We start from the raw sequence: 18,045 nt of genomic DNA on the forward strand, positions 1-18,045 counted from the left end.
TTTGTGACAGAACGCTACGGAGGGGGTCACGTGACCACAAATATCACGTGATTCGCACATGAGCAGAACAGTGGCTGATGTTCATTAATGTTGGAGAGGACTAATGTAAAATATAATCAACACAGAAACCAAATATTGTTTCCTTTATGGAAGTTATTCAATTAGTTCGTGAACTTTTTGATCACCCGTCGTATCATGAAATCGGTTCAAAAATGGTCATCATTTGAATTGAGTAATGCTCAATCCGACAACAACCCTTGACCCACAGGCCACACATTCTACAATTTGGGAAATAGCAACCTTGCTGATTGCTCATTACAAATGTTTGATTAATACCGAGGAGCATTTCAAAGCATTTTAAAATCATTCTCAGTATATAATCATTAGACCCCCTATCCCTTTTAATAGCCTTGTAATTCACATTTCTGAAAAATGCACCCTTGCTCATCATAACTATGTACTTAGATTATCGGCATAATACCCAGGAAGAATTCAGTCAAAGAATTAATGCATTTTCACAATATAATCATTATAGCCTTGCAATTGTATGAGTACCTCTGGCTCAGGTGCCATAAAATTCACAATTTTTGTGAAGGCACCCTTCCTCATCATGACTATGTACACATGTTCTAGTAGTTCATTGGTTTGACACCAAGATTTTAAAAAAAAAATTAATGCATTTTCACCAAATAAACATTTTAACCCAGCCCTCACCAGAACCCCTGATGGAGAGGCCATGAATTTCACAATTTTGGAAACGGCCTTTTACTTTATATCATATCTATGTACTTCATTAATCGGCAAAATACATGTACGCAAGAACAGAGAAGATTAGGGAAGAATTAATGCCTTTTCACAATATAATCATTATAGTCTTGCTAAATGTACCAGTACCTCTGATCCTGGGGCCATTAAAATTCACAATTTTTGTAGAGAGCTCCATGCCCATTACAGTCGTACCAACAGTTAGACTGCTCGATGTCCTGGAGTAAAGAATACTTTTTTTGAGATTTCATTAATGTTGATGATTATAATCCCACCCCTCAAGCCCCAGGGGGTAAGGTCCATGAATTTCACAAATTTACTCGGAATACACCCCTTCATCCATAGATGCTACATGTCCAAATTCAGTGTCTCAAGAGAAGAAGCTAAAAATATTCAAATGTTGTCGACCAATTGACGACAAACAACGAACAATATGATGATTGACAAAATCAGAGAGCAGTAAATCGGTCACCTAATTGACTCAGGTGACCTAATTACATCCTATCAAAAGGAATGACTTTGGACAAGTAATGAAATGAACAAATACTGATATTTTTTAATGAAAAAATCTAAAACATAATATGATGTGCTTTAAACAAAAGATATTCTAGTGATGTTTACAAATTATCCCTACAATTCCACATAGTTACTAGTATCAAAAATATAGTTTTCCCTACCTTTTTCTATTTGAAAAAGCTTACCCCCTATAGCCTTTGAAATCTACAGTATTAGACTTTGTAAGCAAACATCAATACATCAAAATCACGCTTTTACATACTTTTGTGATTTCTTAAAAAAAAAAAAAATAGAGAAGTGATTTAACTACATTCTCTTTTTTGCATAACAGTATCTTGGGAGATATGACTCTCCACTTCAGAAGAAAGGATTCAATTGTACAAAAAAAAAGGATTTGTTGCAAACAGAATGATCCTTTGACAAAAATTGCTGCTCGCTACCTAGGATTGGTTAGAAATGTTATCTATTCATAACTTGCTGTTTCCTTTTTTTGGTTAACATTTACTTTCTAGTCGTTGCAGCCTTCTGGATTCTATTTTAGATTTTGTTAGACTTGAAATTTTTATGTATTTATATTCCTTTTTTAACATTGAAGTTGGACATTTAGAGGCTAGCTCAATAGCTAGGAATAACAGAGTTCTCAATTTAAATCGTTCTGCAGCAATGATGTAATCTAACAGTGTGCCCGTGCTAATGGTCCCATTCAGACCTTCCACAGTTTCTACGTTAATTTGTCTGCAAGTGGACACAAGGCTGTCTTCGTATTTTTCCAGTTTGGCCTCATTTTGAGTTGCCCAGGCTAGTTCCAGTGATTTTAAAATATTTCCATCACCTGAAAAAGGCAAAAGAATTCCTAGTGAGGATCTTAATGTTAATGTCAGGTTATTTTAATCAAGAAATGTATTTGTATCCAGTTACACATAACATGCTTCATTCGAAACATTAAAACTTGTATATGTATGAATTATTTACCTTTTTCTAAAGTAGATGCCAATTCTTTTTCCAGGAAACTGCATCGTACTTCCAGAATTTTTCGTTGTGTATCAGCTGTAACTTTTGTTTCAAAATTGGCCTGTTTCAAGGTTTCTGTCCCATACTTTGAACAAAGTTTTATAATCAAAGGAAGACCCCCAGTCTTCATATTATGTTTCTCTGCATACGAAGCATACTCCACAACCGTTTCTGTTTTAATGCGATAGTCTACCTCCACACATGCACGTTTGCAGTTTTCCAGAATAAATGATTCACATTTCTCTTTGACGTCAATGATTTGGTATTCATCTGCCAGACACGCTATCCTCAGTACATTTTGTTCTGTTAATAAATCAAAAGGAAGTAGAGGCTGAATAAACATTGTCTATTCTTTTTGAGGCGAAGTTAATTAGTTGCCCTACATCATCAGAAATATTACATAAGACCTAAAATAAAAATTTGTTTGTTTGCAGTTGCCTACTGACTAACTGAAAATGTACCTGACCCAAACTTTTTTTTAACCCTTTAGTAAATTAATTTTTTTTTTTTTTTTTTTTTGAATTTTTTTCAGGATATTGAAACTGTTTCATTTTTCTAATTTTGACTCCTTTTTTTCAGTGGTTTATAACAATAGTGGAGCTTATTCGTGTTTAGTAGACCTATGAAAAGCTTTATTATTTATTATCTAACAAACAATCTGAAATATTCTTTTCTCTTTTTTCAAAAAAAAAAAAAAAGAATGCCTACCTACCGACCCAGTCTGTAAATTATAGGTCGGCAATTGCAAATAAAGAATTTTTAAAGCTTGGCCTAAGTATTGCATGTAGTTGAGTGTAACATTATATAAATGGTGCCTGTTTTGGAGGGTAACAGTTGAAATTGGCACCCCAAGGAAAACCATTGTCAACTGACGGGTCAGCGGAGGTTGACAATGGTTTTTGAGGGGTGTCAATTTCAACTGTTACCCTCCAAAACAGGCACCATTTATTTTATTATACTGAATGTCTTCTTGATTTAGGATGTCAGCAAAAAAAATCGTCGATCGTCTTTACGTTCACGTTTAGAAAGCATTCAAACTCCCCGCTACATTGAAAAAGATTTATTGACCTCTTTATTGTTAATTTGATAATGTAAGAGTTCTTTTTCATCTAAAGGTTCGTTATTTCTTGCACTTGCAAGCATGTTTCGTCTGTCGTTTGTTGTTTTCAAGTAAGCTACATCGGACGCAAGCTTTTATTGACGTCAAGTTTATTCCGGTTCTTTCAAACGCGCAACTGACGTTTTGAGAATTCTACGGTGAACCGTACGCGCATAATTTCCACGCATGTGACATTACTGTTGTGTTACCCATTGCCAGGTGTGTTGCTATGGCTGAGGGTAATAGAACGGATTGTCAACTGCATCTAAACCAATCAGATTGTAGTATTTAACATGAAAGTATAATAATGAAATTTCTCATATGATGTTTTGCTTAGGCCAGCTGAAATTAACTTCTACCTAAGTTAAAGTTTAATTCAAAACTAATCAGGGTTTCAGATTGGCGTTGGCCATCGGCCACTTGCCGATAAAAATTCAAAATGGCAGGAAAAAATCAAATTGACCTGCCAAAATGGCCTATAAGTTTAACATTGAACAGACATAATGGCCGATTAACTTCTCTATGTAAAGGCCAGTTCCCCATTCAGATCAGATTGGGTTTTTTTCACTACTTTCTGCAACTGCATATTCAATCAGCCAATGACATTTGGGTATTAGATCTTGACAAAAAATACTCTTGTTTTATTTTCAAATCCAAGTGTAATGAGCATAAAAGTAGTGATGAATGTTTAAAACATCGAAGGGATCCATGTCATGTTGATATTTTTACCGCCATGGTTGAACATAGGGTCGGACTAATAGCCTAATAGCAGGAAACGACAATAATGCAAAATTTACTATACAAAGGAAAACATTTTTTTGTCCAGGCAATCTGTAAATGTAATTACATGTATACATGTAATGAGAAATACAAGTCTAATTTCTGGATAACTATTTTTAAAACTTGTAATAAAATAAAAAGAAATAAATGAAATGAAAGGTAGGACTAATATCAGTAAAACACCCATTGAATGGAATTTAAAAAAATCCCATTCTGTTTCAATAAATTAAATAATTGATTTGTTTAAAAAAGAACCAAAATATAATTTTCCACTTTATTAAAAAAGGATTAATAAACATTTTTGAATATTTTTTGTAAATAAATGGGTTTTTTTTTTTTGTAAAAGTTTGAGAGAAATCTGAGTAAGTTGAACTTTTCTATTGGCCTATAGTTTTATGAAGTTTAGGACAGAATGGCTTATAACTTTTCTGGTAAATATGCCATATGTCCTATAGTTACTTATTTCAATCTGAAACCCTGCTAATGACTATGAATGAAGGAGAAAAAAAAATAAGTAAACAAAAAAGTCAAACAAATCACCAATTCTTCATTTCCATGAATCAAAACACTTGTAAACCATTTAATTACATACAGATTTGTCAAAATAGCACATTTTAACAGCAAAAAAAAAATAAAATCTCAAAAAATGCAGCTCATATTACTTAAATATTTTTATGATATTTATTAATCTATTTAATGATAATTTTCAGTAAAACTGTCAATTTCAATGGCAGACTCATTCCAAATAAATCTCAAAAGGGTCCAAATGTCATCTATTCCTATGTAATGCACTCTTCATTTGCTAATTTAAAATTAAAGCCAGTAAAGGAACTTTACCAGAGTGGGAAGATAAAAAATTACTGATTCGTTTGTTTTACCAAATGGCAATTTCTCTGGAAGTCAAGTCCCCAAAAGACTAAAAGACTATTTCACTTATTATATCCCCCACCCCTTCCCGCATGAAAAGCAGGCGAGTATACAGTAGTCAGGATGTCTGTCTGTCCATCTGTACGTCTGTCTGTTACGCTTTGGAGTACCTATCTCTTATCCCAACTCTAAATATGCAGTTCTCCAACTCCTATTTTAATTTTTGATCTAACAGTTATTTCAGGTCTCCCAGGGCAAATGTCAAAACATGGACTGTGCCATTATAACCCTTAGGAGGTGGGTTATCATTTATTCATTTGGTGAGCTCATTGCTCACAGCACCTCTAGTTTTACCCTTTCATCAATGTACAAAAATTTAGAAATATGAGCAGACAGACAGAAATACAAACAGAGAAGTAATCCAGCAGTGTAGCTCTAAGTGACAGGTAATGCTGTCAATAGGGTCAAGTCATGGCTATCAAACAAACTTTAATAAAACTTACCAGTAATAGGAGCTAGGAAGCCAGGGTAATAAAACGTGTGTAAAAAAGTCACAAAATCTCCATACTTCTTTCCAGGTAAAGATATCCTATCTTTGTTTTTTTCGCTGAATTCAGATTCAAACATGGCCTTAAACACGGATGAGTGATCTGCCAATGCCTGTTTATTGAGGTGTATATCCATTCCTTCTACCTCCAGGATGACGTCAGTGGGAGGGAAGGCTGTTTTAGGTTCATCTTTTTGGGTTTCGTCTTCCCCAGAACACGATTCCTTCGGTTCGGAATTGGACTTCTCCAGGCAGAGTTTAGGTACCTTACAAGCAGTGGCCATGTTTGTCTTCTATCTTGAAGTAAACTGTAAAATGGTATGCTGAGGTGAAAATTTTTTCAAACATTGAAACTTGTTGAAAATGGCAATAAAATAAAAATTTACTGTACAGCCTGAAAATTAGCTAACCTTATACCACTTTAAATTCTGTAGAGCAGTATGAAGAAAGCTAAATGAGGTAATTTAAAAAAAACTAATTTTTTTGTTTCTTTTGAACATGATTTTTAAAAATTATACATGTATATTTTAAAATACTTTTGAAGCTTGGCCCAAAATATTGTTTCAAGGAGATTTGCTTTCTTGGTTGAGGAAGAACAGTATAATTTCACATTTTAAATATTACAAATAAGAATTTGTTGGACTTGTAGTGCCAGGAAAATGATGAAATTTTAAAGGAACCTGGACACACCAGCATTGTGTACAGTTTAAATGTCTATTTTATTATTTTTTTTAAATAGCTTTAGTTTAATAAATTAAACTCACTGGAATATTCTTACACATCCAGTCTGAATCACCATAATAATCTCAATAACATCAGGTTCAAGTTAAACTACTGTGTGTGTAAACAGGGCATTCATGAGCATAATATATGTGTCATGTTAACAGGTCTGGTACAATCACTAGATTTAGCTACGTTAAGCTTGATTTACTTACTTAGCTTTATTTACCTACCTGAGGTAGCTTTATTTAGCAACCAAATCAATTAATTTCTATAAAAAATCATTTTTCTCAGGGTGTGCAGAAAATATAATTTTGATGCAGTGATCATTTTCAACTTTGAACTCATCCGAAAACAATTCATGAAAAATTCCCTCTTGAAGAAATGTCTTTTTCTGCGCAATGGCAATCAAAGTTCTGAAAGTTTTGGGGCTATGTATGACAGTTAATACTCCTTGAATGAAATGACAAAGAAGTCCAGTTCCGGTTAACACATTAATAGGTCGGTAATTATTCAGCACAATGTGAAGTAATCATACTCAGCCATGCCTCACAGCACGTATTAGAGAGGACAGTTAACTTAACCAAACAATGGAATTACATGTTTTGCTTTAAATTGTCCAAACGCAGCAATATTTAACCTATTTCTGCTTTGGATTGTTTTTTTAAAGTGATATATGGCGTACTTTTGATAAGTTCTGACTATCTAAAATTAAAAAGATCTTTCTATTTGTTTTGCTACTTTATATAAAGAGAAGACTTTCCTGTAAATTACACAATTTAAATCAATTGCGTTTCAAAGTTATCGCAGAATTTAAAACAATAACCGAATTATCTCCGACTCGGAAATAACATGCGATGTTTGTAAAATGCTTATGCCCCCTCCCCCCCAATTTGGTATTTTTCCAAGTCGAAAAGTGCATAACTCTGTCAAAAATGGCACGATTGTACCCAAAACAGAACTTGACCTAGATAGTCATCTGAGTGTATACTAAATTTCATCTCAGTATGGTGCAACAGTTGCAAAGAAAATGAATGGAAACTGCAAATAAACAGATCTTGACCTACATATTAATGTGATATATCTGTATACCAAATTTCATTTCAGTAATACTGAAATGAAATTTCAGTGTTTTCCCTAAGAACTGGCTACCGGCCAATTGACTTGACAAAAATGCTGCTTTGAAATAAAAATTTGTTGTTAGGTCCACAGAGTTTTTGTTCATAAACCTCAGCCCCTAGCCTGTTACAACTTATTTGTAACCCTTTACTTTGAAATAAAGGGAAAACACTAAGTATTTGCAACGGTTGCAAAGAAAATGAGCGGAAACTGCAAATAATGTAAGAGTGCAACGATAAACAGTTTGACGGTATACCGCAGTTTATTTCTCCACGGTTCGGTTCAACTTCATGATATGTGAAACTGATATCACTGTTCGGTTCAATCTGTCCGTAATTATCAGAATCATCTGTTTGGTTCCTTGTTTACAATTTAAAAATGGCTTCCGCACGAAACATGAGGTCAATGAAACTGCAGAACAGCAGTTAAACTTGTTTCCAGTCTCATATTTAACAGGTCGAAGGATGTTATCACTTTCCTAGTGTTAGTGAAATGAACATTTGATAAAACTTTTTAATTTTAAGTATATAATGACAAACTTCCAACTTTTTAACCAACTATGTCTTGTATCGTGATACGTATCGTATCGTGAACTGAATACCGTGATACGTATCGTATCGTGGGGTAGGCGTATCGTTGCACCCCTAAAATAATGTGAAATTTTTCTAAGTCCAAGGGGCATAGCTCTGTCAAAAATGGTGCGCTCGTACCCAACACAGAACTTGACCTAGATATTCATGTGATATATCTGTATACCAAATTTCATTTCAGTATGTACTACAGTTGCAAAGAAAATGAACGGAAACTGCAAATAATTGAATTTTTTCTAGGTCCAAGGGACATAACTCTGTCAAAAATGGTGCAACGTACCCAACACAGAACTTGACCTAGATATTCATGTGATATATCTGTATACCAATTTCATTTTATAAACCTCCCTAGTATAAATAACAATAGTCATTTAATTGCGATTTTTTTGTCTCTTTTACATAAAAAGAAAAATTTTGAAAAGTTACATTGAAATAGCTAAATAAAGCTATCTGACGTAGGTAAATAAAGCTCCGTAAGTAATTCTACCTACGTAGCTAAATCTAGTGATTGTACTGGACCTGGTTAAAACTTAAATGTCTACCAGTGTTTTAAAAAATTTTGACAAGTCTGCATCAACTGACAATTTACAGATTCAGTTGAACAAAAATATAATAAGAATGCTTGCAATGGCTGAACAGGTGTGAATTTTTCCTTGAAAGAATGTAATTCAACAAGAGGCCCAGGGGCCACAGCCCTCACCTGAGCACATTGGCTAGGAAAAAACGCGTATCAGATCAGAACTGAAAGTTTATTTGGGGGGGGGGGAGGGGGGGGTAAATTTTAACCCCCCTAGGGGTTCATGATTTGAACAAACTAGAATCTACACTACCTGAAGCTGATTCCATATTAATATCACTAATCATAGCTTTGAAGTACTTGAAAAAATGATTTTAAAAGGTTTCCCTATAAATCCCTATGTAAAACTTGGGTCGGCCATTTTGGCCCCACCCTAGGCCCGGGGGTCATGATTTGAACAAACTTGAATCTACACTACCTGAGGATGATTCCACATGAGTTTCATCTTTCCTGGCCCAGTGGTTCTTGAGAAGAAGATTTTTAAAGATTTTTCCTATATATTCCTATATAAAACTTGGGTCGGCCATTTTGGCCCCACCCTAGGCCCGGGGGTCATGATTTGTACAAACTTGAATCTACACTACCTGAGGATGATTCCACATGAGTTTCATCTTTCCTGGCCCAGTGGTTCTTGAGAAGAAGATTTTAAAAGATTTTTCCTATACATTCCTATATAAAACTTGGGTCGGCCATTTTGGCCCCACCCTAGGCCCGGGGGTCATGATTTGTACAAACTTGAATCTACACTACCTGAGGATGATTCCACATGAGTTTCGTCTTTCCTGGCCCAGTGGTTCTGGAGAAAAAGATTTTAAAAGATTTTTCCTATATATTCCTATGTAAAACTTGGGTCGGCCATTTTGGCCCCACCCTAGGCCCGGGGGTCATGATTTGAACAAACTTGAATCTACACTACCTGAGGATGATTCCACATGAGTTTCATCTTTCCTGGCCCAGTGGTTCTTGAGAAGATTTTTTTAAAAATGCCATTAATTTTTCTCTAATTCATAATTATCTCCCCTTGGAAAAGGGCGTGGCCCTTCATTTGAACAAACTTGAATCCCCTTTACCCAAGGGTGCTTTGTGGCAAGTTTGGTTGAAATTGGCCCAGCGGTTCTTGAGAAGAAGTCGAAAATGTGAAAAGTTTACGGACAGACAGACGGACGGACAGACAGACGGACGCCGGACAAAATGTGATCAGAAAAGCTCACTTGAGCCTTCGGCTCAGGTGAGCTAAAAATGGAAAATCTCAAGAGTTTGGCTTAGTGCCCCCCCCCCCCCCCCCCCCATGTTCCACCCCAAAGTTTCTTAGTTTCTCAGAGACTTTGACTTTTTTAATTAAACAAAATATATATTTCTTCTATTACATATTCACCAAGTGTGATATTACAACTGAAAATTCCCAAATTTAAGCTAAAAATAGCCTTTTGGCTTGCATAACCGTAACGTTACTCCTCTCGGACACTTACCAGGTTACAGTGCTTTACCACTGTTTATATGCAAGTATTTCCGGAACGCTCGGCGCATTGTTTTGCAGATGAGTTGCAATCATAAGCAAATTTTTGGATACAAATGATACGATCCCTTACCTGTAACCGTTAATACTTTTCTGTGAAGTTTTCAGACGATAGATTCTGCTTCTTTTCTATATATTCGATCAATGCATACTATCTTTGCAAGATATATAACTGTATTCAGCGGCAGCTCACACATATTGGTCCGACCAAAATAATTCCATCATGATAAGTAGATACAACATTATTGTTCATGATAAGAGTAAAGTTGTGTATGTCATACGTTAAAGAAATCAAAAATAACGTCAAAATTTCATTAGAAAGTCACTTTCCCCCCGAAATGCAAATAAAAAATATCAATATTCCTACGCTCGCTCCCTCCTCAGCCTTTTTTTTTTTACGTGTTTGATAACAGAGAATAATTAGGTCATTCTTCGATTCATATCTTTTCACCAATGAATTGATAATACTATATCAACAATTGTATTAAGTACATGTTTATAGTCCGTTAATTATCATACAATTTGTTCTTAAAGAAAAAATTAATCATTCTGTGTGTGTGTGTATTATTAAATGACGGAATTTTCAATCCCTGGCCTGCTCGTGTGTACACTTTGTAAACTGTAGGGTAAGTGTGGCAAAACGAGAACTGCATGGGTTGGAGATTCGGGTTCGTGTTGAAGTTCAGCATACCATTATATATAGAACTTGAATAATGTAAGTAATTTCTGCGACAAATATATTAGTATATTTCAGTTATTTTCAAAACAAAAAAGGTTTTCCATGTTTTCAGTTTAGAATTTTCCGACCCGGTCCTGATTTTCCCAACCCGGCCATTTTAAACACAAGTTGTTGCAGATGCAAATGTTAGAACAAACTATACAAGAAACATATTGACGCAAGCGTCAAAAATCGGCCGTAAACCAATTTATATAATTGTTGAAGTTCCTTTCAGAAACTGGAATTTGCGTTATCTGTTTTTTTTTTTATTTCTTATATTTATCTGTTAAAATATCCTCGTGACATGAAAAAAAATGCATGCGACAATGCCGGTTTTCTTCATGTATTGTGCATGTACAATATTGAATGTATAAGAAATTAAACTATGCATAGTCCTCTGCGTCTCTGCACTCAGTTTGGTACAAATTAACGAACTCTGGTGGAAGTTTGCTGTTTAAGTAGTTTTTACATTAAAAAAGTACAAAACTAAAGTTTTAACTTAGCTATAGTTTTACCTTAAAAAAAACGCAACAAATATATAACATGTGGGGCTCCTCGCTCTCTCTTAGAGGATGTTTACCATCCCCACCCCCAACTCCTTCTAGATCCACCACTACATTTCTCTTTTTAATGTTGAGATGTGGCGGGAAAATGTTTGGCACATTGTAAAACGCGCTCTATATCTTAGTCTCCTGGACCAACATGTCATAAGATTCTGTGCTTTTAAGAAATCAATATTTCATCATATTTTTGAAAAATATCCATAGGTAATGTTTAAATATACACTTCATTTTAAATAAATACAGCAAATCCTGTTTTAAAAAGAGATAGTAAAATTGTTGATTTAAAACGCGGTCTTTGTTTTAGACTATGCCTAACACTCGTACTAATTTTCTCCGCACTTCAGTTATGTCAGAGTTTATCAATCAGGATTGTATAAAATTATAAAATTTAATCTTACGATTATTGTGCTTTTTCCTAAACATTTAGACAATCTTTGTTTAATATTGATTCACCGGCGATATGAATGTTAAATATTTTTATTAGATTGTTATCTCCGCAGAAACGCACAGCTACTTCAAACTTTCATATCAAATAACCGACCGCCTCCTGGCGGCCGGTAATAAAGTTCAACAGGGATTGTATAATTTTTATTAATCAGAATTCGTATTTATATGATCTAATTAAGAAAAGAAAAGTTTTGTCTGACACCGTAACTTCTCGGCAAAACAAAACGTGTTTCTCCGAGCTCGCTGGATGCGTGTGACAGCTCCATTGCACGTGTGTAGACCAAGGCTACAGGTACATGTAGGCCTATGTGTACTGTTTGTTAGGAGACTGGGTGACCGTAATGCTATGGAATCACGATATTTACAACAGTTCCATAATTAGACAGTGCAGTTTTTTTTTTATTAACGTCATTATAAACACTGTTAAACATATTAAATCTAACAGTCGAATATCTTTGGATATGGGGTAACCCATATCTATTCTTGTTACACTAGAGGCTGGAGCTGCAATTTGATACCCATTTCCGGCCTAATCTTGTTGGACATGTCGAGCCATATTTATTCGGGATTGGCATAGTTGAAAGAAAATTAAGTGGGAGTCGAGTCAATTTCTAAAATAAATATTCTTGAAAATAAATAATTTGTTCTATGCTTTGTCTGTTTTTATTCAACATTAATTATTAAGTTTGTTTGTTTAACTTAATTCTTATGAAGAAAAAATAAGATTCATCCTTTGATTTTGAATATATTTATTAGCTGTCTTGCAAGCATCCATACAAATACAGATCTCTATATAGAAACAGTTTTAATCCGTGAAGGTGCTTTATTTACTCTATCTAAAACGGAAAACGGAACGGAAAGCGGAACGGAACGGAAAACGGAAAAGGAAGTTTGATTCGATATGAATAAATAGACATAAAAAAGCAATATTCCTGATATGTTAAAGTCATATTTAATGAAAAATTAAAGTAAAATATGATATATATTCGTTAATCATGCACCCCTCATAACATGTACAATCGATGGTCAATGAAATAATCCTGTGTTATGTATGTACTCAGGCACGTAGCATCGTTTTTGAAAGTGGGGGGGCCAACCTGAGAAAAAAAAAATTATTTATCTGAAAAAGTTGACAAGCAAAAAAAAAAAAAAACGAAAATTAAAAGTTGCCCAAACTCGAAAATCCTATTTAGTAGAGGGGGGGGGGGTGTCAACTTTTTCAAAGCCAACTTACTATCACTTTCAATTTTTTCCTTACAATCCTTGCTATCACTATACTATGGTTATAAAGTGGGGGGGGGGGGGGACAACCATCCTATCAATGTACATTTACTATAGTAAAGGTTTTGTTGGGGAAAAAAGTGGGGGGGGGGGGGGCAGGCCCCCCCGGATGCTACGTCCCTGGTACTGACTATTATCCATCTGTCAAACGTTTCGTTCAAATCATTTTTTAAGAATGTTCATTTATAAACAAAAAGAATCTGAATTGTTGTGAAATAGGCGGAAGGAAAAAAAACTACTAGTACGTATACATACGTGTATCGGTAAAGACAAAAACTTAAAGAACTAGTTTTGACATATGCATTATGAATGCATTTGCGAATCCGGGAATCTTGAAAAGGGAGGGGACAGTTTGGGGTCAGCGTAGGTGCCCTCAGTCACACAGATATACATGTATTGGTCACAAAAAGGACGGGGGTGGTCTTGCTCCCCTCTAAATCCATGAATGGCATATATGCATATTGAGAAATTCAAATATGAATAGCTGCACCATAAGAAAACATTTCTTGCAAAGGAATTTAATAGCATGTTTAATTTTTTCTTAAAGTAGTATCAACTTATCAGACCTGAGCGGAAAAACAAACTCTAAATGTTTTACGTAGTCATTCAGCACCCCCCCCCCCCAAAAAAAAGTCTTACTTTAATTTCATTCAACGTAAGGACGATATTATGGAAGCCCGTTGGTGCCACGTATGAAAAATATTTTATCTGGCGGCCGCCACTTATTACATGTATTTGGCGGCCGCCAAATATATAAGTGGCGGCCATCACATAATTATCTGGCGGCCGCCAGATAAAATATTTTTCGTACGTGGCACCAACGGGCTTCCGTAGTAATCTTATCATAGAAGATTTTTGCTTACATTTTATTTTTCTCACCAATTACCATGATTCATTAAGATAGCAAATATTGCCCCCCCCCCCCCCCCCCCCATGTTTTTCAGACATAACCTTTATAGAAATGATCATTGAAACCTCCAACACTTTCCGTCTGTAAATAAACTTAGAATGATTAAATAGAATTGTATTCATTAAGGAGGGATTAAATATGTATAAAATATATCGTTTCTGAGAAATTTATATATTTTAAATGATTTAATCTAAAATAATATTTTCCGTTTTCCGTTCCGCTTTCCGTTCCGTTTTCCGTTCCGCGTTTTAGCAACACCCGTTCCTAGTTATGGCAAAACAAAACCACCATATTTACTGATCTTGATTGTTTTTGTTTTGGGAAGTCGATGAGAGTAGAAATCTAGGTATCGGAATCTCTGTAGGAATTACCTTATTTTAGGCATAAATATCGCTGTTTCGAGTTTACGAAAAGAGTGTTATTTATCGATGTTTAGCGATTCCATACAGCACATTCATTTAGTAACTCCGACATTTGCTTAATTATAATCTGTAAGTTAAATGTAAAACAAAGCATGTATTTTGCCTGCAGTCGGCCGTATCCTGTGGAATTGTAGTCCTCTCCAGAAAATATCAGACTAACAAAAATCGGAGAGGGCTACAATATTGCAGAAAGGGAAGAACTGGAGAGACATGCTCAAGATAGAGAGAAGTGGAGAAGTAAGTCTTGATAGTTCTTGCCCTATGTGGCCACGGGGACAACAAGGATTAGGTAGGTAGGTGAGTAAAAACTTTGGTTCTCAAAGAAGTTGGAACCCACCACCACACCCCCCCCCCCCAAAAAATAGGATTTTCGAGTTTGGAAAATTGTTGGACGTTGGTTTTCTTTCTTTCTTTCCTTCCCTTTTTATTTTTTTTTCAGGTAAGCCGATTTTTCCTAAGGCTGCCCGGCCTGCCCTCTTTCAAATAAGCTCAATGTAGCTTTACATAAGAGATGAACATTGCTAGAATGTATTGGGTTAAGGTTTCATCAAAGATCAACATGGCCAACAATTTATTTTTACAATAGCTCCAATATCATGTGAGGTATAAAGTTAAAACTTTTACAGTTTATAAATATATCCATGTTTAACAGATAGAAAGTACTATTTGAAAACAAATATTTAAAAATATATATTTATCGAGAAAATATATATCAAAAAAATGCACCTGCTTAATTCTAATAGTGAAAACCATCATTGCAGAAATATGTTTATCAATGCAGAGCAAACTGGACGTGAATGGTCTTTGAATGGCTTTTATTTAAAGCATGGCATGTATAAAGACAAGACCCCTATAAAAATCGCCATTTGCAATATACTTTCGTTTTCAAATCATGACATTTGGACAAAATAAACAGGGAAAACAACTTTCCAGAGGCAATCGAAGTCTATGGTGGCATATTTCTGCCCCCTACATGCAAGATAAGTTATGTTAACATGCAAGAAAATTATGTCAACATGCAAGAAAATTATGTATATGTGGTGGTTCTGGAGGTACTGGGCACGAATTGCCCTGCTACCTCCGATCACAGGGCATATGTCACAGCACCTGTCGTGACGTATACCTATCCTCGCTCTCTTTTCTGTTGTATTGCTGCAGAGAACAGACGTGTCTCTGTCAGCTCCGCCATTATTGTATATTGTAATTATAACTGCGGGCACTAATAAATAGCGGATTATTTTACCATAGTGTGTTCTCTGTTCCGCCATCACTAGAGTAACAGTAGATAATATAGAGAAACGCTATAATGGCGCTACGAGCAGGGTACTTTAGTTTGACTGCGGGGTAAACCTTACCTGCACGTGTTAGTGCCCGTCGCCATCTTGGATATCTCTCCGAGATGTAATGTAGCAGTATTTATTTTATTTTGTATATACGTTTATACGTGCGTTTCTTGTTTAGCGGATTAACCGCTTAATTCATGTAAGTTTGTATTTTTGCCGTTTTGAGGATACCGGGCGAGATGGACCATGTGTTCAGTTCCTGTGGCAGGGGGAGGGAGGCCTAGTGGAGAATGGGACGTTCATGTTGGGGGAAATGACCAAGCGGGTCTGGGGATTACCCCGGGAGAACGCAGTTCGCGGAAAGTTCCGCCTCCCGGAAGCGTGAGATTTGCTCCGGGTGTGTGTAGCACACCGATGCCTCAGGGGGAGGGTGCCCCAGAGAACGTCACCCGGTATGAGGGCGGAGATATGTCGCTTACACAGGGAGCTGATGGGTCTTTGGTCTTTGGAAACGCCCGGTTTCCAGCAGTTTTATTCCCTGCTCCAGGAACGACAGACTATCCTGGAGGGGGTCGTTGACAGAATCCAAGGGGAAATGGGTCAATTCCGAGGGAATATTGGTCAGATTCAGGGAAATATTTCCCAAGTTCAGGGTGACCTTGGTTCAGTAAACAGCAGAGTAGATAGCCTTGGTCAGGACGTAGGAGCCCTGCGGGGGATATAGGCTCATTAGAATCTAACATGACGTCTCAGATGGGGTCTATGGAAACAAACATGGGGACTTAGTTAAGCGAAATAACTCAATTGCTGGCGGGAATGATGAAATCAGACAAACTGCAGTCAGTAACTGAGCAACAGGAGCTCAAGGTCACTGCCAGTCCGTCTGTAACGACTAGTAGCCAGGGGCGTCCCTGGGGTCCTAGTTCGTTACCTGTGCAGTGCCCTCCCGTTGAGCAGCCCCTCGCTAGTTTACCTAGTTCCGAATCTGTTCCTAACCATAACCCTAAGGTCACGTCTGTTTCCGCATCTCAAGGTCAGCCACTTTCTTCAGTAGACTAGAGTAGTCTTGGCTCGGGTTTGCCGAGTACTATATCATTTGGCTCGTTCTTATCTGGGAACACTATGAATGGGGGGGCATCCTGTACATACCAGCATGGGCCCATGTTGCTGGGGATATGGGTGTGCCAGTGACGGCACCAACTGCATCTGTGTCTTCTAGTGCAGCTAACTTGGGTAGTCAGGGCTCTGGCTACTATGGTGGGTTGGTAAGGCAGTCGGCGGCACTAGGGGGAGCACCGTCATTTGTACCTGGAATAGGGGGTTGGTCTTGGGTACCTCAAGGTCACACATTAATGACTACTGCAGATACATCCCAATATCCGAGTTTAATACCCCCTGGAACTCGGAGTAGCGTGAGCAGGAATATTCCAGCTGAAATAAAGTGGATGAAATACAATGGGGATGTAGAGTGGGGACCATTTTATTCAAAGTTCTCTACAATTGCTGAATATCACCACTGGGGTGACCCCGATCGTTTGTTTGCCCTAAGTTTGACATTGGAGGGGGCAGCACTTAAGTACTTTGATATTTTGCGTCGCAGGGGGGCCCTCTTAAGTTTCCGAGAAGTTGTACTGCGAATTGAGGAGAGGTTCGGGAAAAGTTCCTTAAGGGCAGCCTCACAGCTGGAATTTAGCTCGATAGCCCAAAAGCCAGAAGAAACAATGGAACAATGGGCGGATAGAGTCATGGACACTGCCCAGAAGCCCTTGGTGGCCGAACTTCGCCTGAAATATTTCAGGAGCAGCTCATTGTTAGATTTGCTCTTGGTTGCAGTGATGGTGAGGCGGGTCAACAGTTGATCAAAAATCCCCCATGTACTTTGGCGGAGGCAATAAAAAGGGTAGAAACTTACCAGTTAAGCCGCCGAGCAGTGGTTCGTCGTCCACGTGCTGTAAGGTCCGTTTCCTCAAAGCGGGACCCTGAGGGTCGGAGAGATTCCCGCTCACCGCCTGCTTACCGACGCAAGTTCTCGGACTCCGGGAGCCGAGATAAGTCGGTAGAGCGGAAGACTGGTTCCACATGCGACTCAAGGGAGAGTAGTAGGGGACGTAGCCCTACACGTAACCCTATAGGGGGGAAGTCAGCGAGTCAAGGGCGCTCAAAGAGTTCAGGGGCAGTTGTTTGTTATGAGTGCAAAGAACCGGGGCACATACGGCGGAATTGTCCGCGTAGGAGCAACCCGGAGTCCCTGTGCCCGTGTCTGAACAAATGTGCCGAGACAAGGACTAAGGAGCGCTCGACTAGTGGTAATGGA

General features: G+C 37.1%; 1 protein-coding gene across 1 annotated transcript; it reads right to left on the reverse strand.

Moving 5' to 3' along the window:
* Nucleotides 1-1,687: 1,687 nt before the first annotated feature.
* LOC134252317 (kelch-like protein 3) lies at nt 1,688-10,236 on the reverse strand. Its single transcript, XM_062734758.1, has 4 exons — nt 10,181-10,236; nt 5,542-5,893; nt 2,254-2,595; nt 1,688-2,113 (listed from the first exon to the last, which is right to left on the reverse strand). Exons 2-4 carry the CDS (start codon nt 5,867-5,869, stop codon nt 1,776-1,778), a joined length of 1,008 nt encoding a protein of 335 aa, XP_062590742.1. The 5' UTR covers nt 5,870-5,893; nt 10,181-10,236; the 3' UTR covers nt 1,688-1,775.
* Between the last annotated feature and the right edge of the window lie 7,809 nt (nt 10,237-18,045).

This window comes from Saccostrea cucullata, unplaced genomic scaffold (assembly GCF_032062105.1).
Source record: "Saccostrea cucullata isolate Sc308-1 unplaced genomic scaffold, CSIRO_AGI_Scuc_v1 ctg1688, whole genome shotgun sequence".
In the NCBI taxonomy this organism is placed as follows: Eukaryota; Metazoa; Mollusca; class Bivalvia; order Ostreida; family Ostreidae; genus Saccostrea; species Saccostrea cuccullata.